A 6,941-nucleotide genomic window follows, 5' to 3' on the forward strand; every position below is an offset into this window, starting at 1 on the left:
AGCAGATATTCACAAACCCCTCTTTTTTATTCTCTGTTTCTAATGAGATAGAAATAGCATGATTCCAGCGTTTTATTTCGGATTTTATTCCAGCGTTTTATTCCGGATAGGGTGACTGTGATTTGTAAGGATTTAGGAAGTGTTAATTCTATTATCTATTTGATTTTTTTTTTTTCGTTTTCATTTGACAATGAGTATTTTGAAGAATGATTGCTGGGAGTATTTGGGGTAGAGCTAGAGAATTTTTGGGGTTGCGAAGGTGAATTAATGAAGGGGGGACTGTTCGGGGTGGTGAGGGTGGCGGCATACAGGTGGGAATAACAGGAGATAGAGAGTAGAGTGTTCATGGTTCGGTTTGGATCGGTTTTTCTTTAAAAAGAAACCAAACCAAATAAGTTGTTTTTTCAAATATTAGAACCTAACCAAATCAATTAAGTCGGTTTTTCCTCGATTCGGTTTATGTCGGGTTTTTGGTTTTTTTCGGTTATTTGTCGGTTTTTTCTTAAATATAAGACATACACTACCAAACACATATTCCAGCGACCACATTTTCAATGTAACACTACCAAATCAATTGCCCATTGAGAAATCTATTATTTACCAAGATATATTAATGATAATTTAATCAAATAGTGACGAATAATTTAAGGACTCAATTGAAAATATATTATTTTTAACAAGAAATGGATTCTTACACTTAACAAAAGAAATCTACAAATCAAACTAGAATGTAAAGGTAAAGAACTATACTAAAAGTGCAAACTATTAACATTTACCATAAATTTTTTGAAACTTTGTATAAAAATATACATATATATAAGTGTAATAATAAATTTGAAATAGCTAATCCTATAGTCGGTTTAGTTCGGGTTTTTTCGTTTTTTTCTGATTAAAACCAATACCAAACCAAATTTGACCGGTTTTTAAAGTTAAAAACCAAAACCAAATAAAAAATTATTGATTTTTTTGGTTGGTTTGGTTTGGTTTTCGGTTTGGCCCGATTTTTCGGGTTTTTACGAACACCCCTAATAGAGAGTAGAGGGGAGGAGTGAAGTGAAAATAAAATAAAAAATAAAGTAGAAAATTCTGAAATGAATTGAAAAAATAATGATGTGGCATAAAAAATTTGAGGTGGACATGGATGTGTCATCCACGTTGGATCGTTGAAGACAACGTGAGATCGGAAGGGTTTAAAAGAGTTGTTTTGAACGAGAAGAGATGTCTGGATGAAACTTTGTGGAATATAGGGACCGACATGACAAAGTGGGACAAGTATAAGTGCCATTTAGGTTATTCTGCCGTATTAAAATGTGAATTTGCTTTGTAAAAAAGGGAGTCCAATGTGTCCCGTACCTTTTGTGCTACCAAATAGTGGCATACCACAATCTACCAATTTCTAGAAATACTTTTGAGTTTGGATGGTAGGGGCAATAACCTTTCCTCTGATTACTAAATTAGAAACTCAAACTGTACATATACAGCTAGCTGGCATTGATAATTAAAAATTCCGAATCTGAACATGGACAATGTTATATGTATATTTCTCAATGATTCACAGTGTGAATAGGCCTCATTCATTGACTCACAGTAGGTAAAAAGAATGGTTCTTCAATGTGAAAGCCCTTTTCCTTCTCTCTAATAATTGACTAAACTTCTAAGTTCTATCACCGCAGATTAGAAGCTCTCCGCTCCTCATAGAATTGAAGGTCAGTGTTTTTCTCGCTTAAGAATAGAAATCATATTTCCTTGGTCTCAGATTGGAGGGTAGCAGCTTTTAAACTTCAATGAGTTCTTTTTTCTATTTTTTGTTTCAAAATTAAATTAAGACAACATGGATTTATACTCATACAGTGCTGTTATTGATTGTAAAATTATTACTATTTCATTTACTTTGAAATATGTCGCTATATTTAAATATTAGTCATAGAATGCAGAATTCTAAATTTAATAAGCTGGATTAATAATGAATGAAATAAAGTATAACTGTAAATGTTTAATTGAATTGGGAATTTATAGATCTATGTAAAGGAATCTGAATCTGAAAATGGGAATATCTTGATGTAATTCATGCATAAGGAGAATTTTACATTAGGTTTTAAGAGTTCCTAATCTTAACTGGAGCATTACCATTGTTTGCACCTATTTTTTTCCTGATCTTTATAGTCTTTGTCTACAGTTGCTGGTTTTTTTATTGCTTACTGGAGATTGACCATGTCATTACTATTACTCCTGTTAGGCATACTGCTCTCTGACAGCAAGCATTTTAACCCGAAAAGAGATCAAGCTAATTAGGATGGAGAATGTCAACATTAATGAGATTGCTACACCAAGTACTCAAGAAACTGAAGAGGAACCTGTGGGGCTTGAGGATGATGCTGAGAAGATAATTAAGCTACTGACCAGAGGAATAAGGGAACGGGATATTGTCTCTATTTTTGGCATGCCTGGTCTCGGAAAGACCACTTTGGCAAAAAAGATATTCAAAGATTCTTCTATTGTTTCTCACTTTGATGTTCGAGCATGGGTTACCATTTCACAATCATATGATGTGAGAGAGCTGTTGAGGGACATCTATAAGCAAGTGACAGGTGTTAAGTACAATGGAGATAAGAAGAGTGACATAGCTGATATGTTGCGCAAATGTTTAATAGGCAAAAGATATCTCATTGTCTTGGATGATGTATGGGAAGTAAAGGCATGGGATGAGTTAAGATTATGTTTTCCAATCGGTAGACAAGGAAGCAGAATCATGTTAACAACTCGACTTGAACATGTGGCAATGGAAGTCGAGCACTGTACCAATCCTTATTCCCCTCGATTCCTAACAAGGGAAGCGAGCTGGAAATTGTTGGTGAAAAAAGCATTTCAAAAGGAAACTTGCCCTCCTGAATTCGAGAATGTTGGGGTACAAATTGCAGAATATTGTAAAGGACTGCCTCTTACAATTGTTTTGATTGGTGGAATTCTGGCAAAGAAAGAAAGGAATGTCTCAGAGTGGTGTGAAGTTGCAAACAATTTAAAGTCTCATCTTGGAGCAGTTGAAAGTGAGAGCAACTTGGCACTGCAGTTAAGTTACCGCTACTTACCGGATCATTTGAGACATTGCCTTCTGACTATGGGAGTATTTAGGGAGGATGAAAAAATTGGAGCATCTAAATTGATGTTACTCTGGATGGCCGAAGGCCTCGTTCAATGTAGTGATGAGAGAGGATTGGAGGCGGTAGCTGAAGCTTACTTGACCGATATAATTTCTAGTAGCCTTCTAATGATTTCAAAGACGGCCTTTGATGGCAAGGTGAAGTACTTGCAAATTCATGATGTAGTGCGTGACTTTGTCTTAAACAAAACTAAAGAAGAAAAGTTCATGCAAGTTATAGGGACAAATAACCAATATCAACCTTCATATGATGAGGAACATCGAGTATGCATTCACCTCGACCATAAGCTTCGTCGTGATTTGCAGAGATTCAACAACGAAGTAGATAGATTCCTCACAAGCGGCTCCAAAAAAGGAACATCTTTTGGACAAGAACTTAAATCGTTCTTTGTTACTAATAACGTGGATGATTTTCTTGCTTATAGAGATTTTTGGAATAGTGAGGCTAATTTTCACGGTACTGTTTCTAAAGAGTATTTATCTCGTTCGTATCATTTCTCATCAGTTGGAGACTTTAGACTTCTTAGAGTGTTGGATTTCAGGAACTGCATTCCAGGGGATTATACGAATATAGAAGATATACTGCAATCACTAGTTTACCTGAGATACCTGGGAATGTGTTTTGAAAAGTTTTTTTTCGAGTGGGTATCACACATGTGCGACCTGGAAACTTTACTGGTGGATACTGAGAGAATAGTAGAGGCGACACCTCATATTTGGAAGATGACGAAACTAAAGCATGTAGACCTATTAACACTTTTACCTCGTGAGATATTTGCAGTTTCTGAAGAAGGCCCGTCTAAGATGGAGAATTTGAGGGCCTTTAAAGGCATGTGTTTACTTCGTGAGGATATAGAGTTAATTGAGAGGTTTCCCAATCTTCAAAAGCTTCTCCTCATGATAGCTGATAATGATATTGATGAAGCTAGCTCTCTAGTTCTGAAATTGGATGTTCTTACACAGCTTCAATCCCTCGTGGTTGGTTCGATGTGTAATATCACCAATTATTATTTTCCTTCAAGTCTCAAAGAGCTGATCCTCCGAAAAGTCAATATACCAGCAAGTGCAACTTCCACAATCGCTTGGTTACCCAACCTTCAAAGACTGATATATGAAGGGTGTAAATTCGAGCAAGATGAGTGGGACGTGAGAGATATGGAGTTCCCGGTACTCAGAATCTTAAAATTTCAAGGCGTTCATCTTAGGGAATGGCATGTCTCAGAATCATCATCATTTCCCAAGCTTGAGAGTTTAGTGCTAAGATCTGTTGAATTGCTTGAGAAAATTCCTGACAGTTTTGCGGATATTGGAACGCTTACAACAATCAAGGTGTTCTATTGTGATGATAATGTCAAGGCTTCAGCTTTGGAGATTAAGGAAGAAGTAGAAACAACTTCAGGATGTGACAATCTCAAGGTCTATATTTTTCCACATTACTCTCGGTATGTCTTTCTTTTTACTTTTTAAATTTTTTTCCTGATAATTCAATTTATGAGTTTAGTTCATTACGTTATTGTTGTTATAACTGCAGAATATGTTTATATCATTATGTTATGTTACATTAATTATTGTTGTTAAAAAAATAGGGAACAAAGAGAATATGAAGAGGAAGAGAAAGAGGAAGAAGTAGAAGAAGAAGCAGTAGCAGAAGAAAAAGAGAAAGGAGAAGACCAAGCAGCAGCAGAAGTAGAAGAAGAAGCAGTAGCAGAAGAAAAAGAGAAAGGAGAAGACCAAGCAGCAGCAGAAGTAGAAGCAGAAGTAGAAGCAGAAGAAAAAGAGAAGGGAGAAGAAGAAGCAGCGGCAGCGGCAGTCGGTTTCGCCTTTGATTAGACCCCTACTTTGATGGAATATCAGCTACTATATTTAAAGCAATGGACTGCAAAGACATTCTTGAATATTGCTAATCTAGTGCTGAAGCTTCCATGAAGGTTTGTGTACCCCATCCATCATGTCAATTATGATCTTTGAATCCATCTCCAGTATGACATAGTATAAGCCCATAAAATGATTGTATCTCAAGTCAATTAGTGCAGGCTAGACTTAATGCCATGTTGTTAGTGTAGTAGTTGAGCTTTTCTGAGAAGGCAAGCACCATTGAGCCATCTTCCCTCTCATTACGCCTCTCGCTCCTGCTTGCTTCTCTCTCCATGAAAAGCCTCCATCTGTATTGATAAGCATGGTGTTCTCATTACACCAGTAAACTGGAACACCATAAGTAATAGGGGAATAGTGTTTAAAATGTTTTATCAATAGTAACTTGTGTTGAAAATAAACTGCTAAATAACTCTAAATACTGTAGTTTGAGTTTGGCCGTACCTGACAAGCACACTTTCTCTTCCATAGTTCCTATGTAACGAAAATAGGAAGGATCTTGCATGAATTGTTGTACTGATGCACCCACCAGCTCCAAGAAGGGTTCTAATCTAGTTAGAATCCAACCTGATGCCCATGGCATTTGCAAACTAGGTCCACACTCTTAATTGTCACATTTTCAATAAGTGAGAGGTGGTTTCTGATCGAGGGGACCTACAGCAAGTGCATTTGGAAATAATATTTTGACTAAATCTAGATAAAGTATCATCCAAATGAAATTTTTTCTTCAGAATACTCCAACAGAGGAAAGCTTTAAAAGGAATTCCTTTGTGCCATAGCCTATAAAATGTGTCATTTTTATTTCTGTCCGATCTCTCTAGCAGAAGAACAAATGAACTATCCATCAGAACTAAGATCCAATAACATTGATCGTCTGCATAAGTGCGAGAGACATGAATCTGTTCTATGTGACTTTGCATTTAGGATGGACTATCTTAGACAATTTGTTGGAGTTCCATCTACTGTCCTGAGTGCATTCCTTGACCTTAATCTCTCCTGATCTACCTCCAGGTTGTAGTACAAGAGCTAAAGGACCAAGTCCTGTCCGGTTGTGCCACCTAGGGCTACATAGGTCGGGTTTGTTCGAATTTTGCAATTACCAAACCAAACCAATTGTGTCGGGTTATTTAATTTAAAGACCAAACCAATAAAACTCGGGTTTTTCAATATCGGGTTTTCGGGTTATTCAGGTTTTTCGGGTTTTTTTCCGGTAAAATATTTGTAGGACAAAACATATAACTTGTGCTCAAAATATTTCTTTAATCCTGGTAAGATATAACTATATAAGGTATTTTCCAAGAAAATAATACAAAATACTAAGATATGTCATGGCATTATCCTAGAATATTCAACAATAAAGACAATAAAATTATGTAATATACATATTGCTAATTAAAAAACAATAATAAAAATAAACATAATCTAAAAGTACTAAGTCATGCGAAAATAAGTAGACTAATAAGGGAGTATTAATTACATGATTAAACGCTAAAGAAAAAATAAAAATGGGTTACATATTTTTATCTAAATTATTGCAAAACAAAAATAGATATTCAATACATTGCCATTCGTAGTATTGAATTGACTGTCTTTTGTTAGCATTAGTATTGATTTGATTTTGGTTTGGGCTTTTGTTAGCATTATTTATCTCTTATTTAAGTTACTAATATTAATGACTATAAAATTTATTGGAACATTCAAAAGTTCTAAGTCCAACCTTGAAATAATACCTTAAATGATAAAATTATGAAAAAAGTTTAAGAAATATTTACAAATTACATCACAATAAGTATATTTATATGTTAAATATATCTAAAATTTCTATATATGTAATGCCGAGTTGGTTTGGTTTCGGTTTGACTTTCTTTAGTTAAAATCAAACCAATTATGGTCGGATTTTTTTTCCAACACC

At 35.2% G+C, this 6,941-nt stretch overlaps 1 protein-coding gene across 1 annotated transcript; it reads left to right on the top strand.

The window, feature by feature from the left end:
• The first annotated feature begins 1,561 nt into the window (after window positions 1-1,561).
• Window positions 1,562-5,146, top strand: LOC104223879 (putative late blight resistance protein homolog R1A-10). The gene is made up of 3 exons (XM_070171905.1): window positions 1,562-1,706; window positions 2,237-4,599; window positions 4,744-5,146. The coding sequence occupies exons 2-3, from the start codon at window positions 2,294-2,296 to the stop codon at window positions 4,985-4,987; spliced, it is 2,550 nt and encodes an 849-aa protein (XP_070028006.1). The 5' UTR covers window positions 1,562-1,706; window positions 2,237-2,293; the 3' UTR covers window positions 4,988-5,146.
• Window positions 5,147-6,941: the final 1,795 nt, after the last annotated feature.

This window comes from Nicotiana sylvestris, chromosome 4 (genome assembly GCF_000393655.2).
Source record: "Nicotiana sylvestris chromosome 4, ASM39365v2, whole genome shotgun sequence".
Taxonomy (NCBI): domain Eukaryota; kingdom Viridiplantae; phylum Streptophyta; class Magnoliopsida; order Solanales; family Solanaceae; genus Nicotiana; species Nicotiana sylvestris.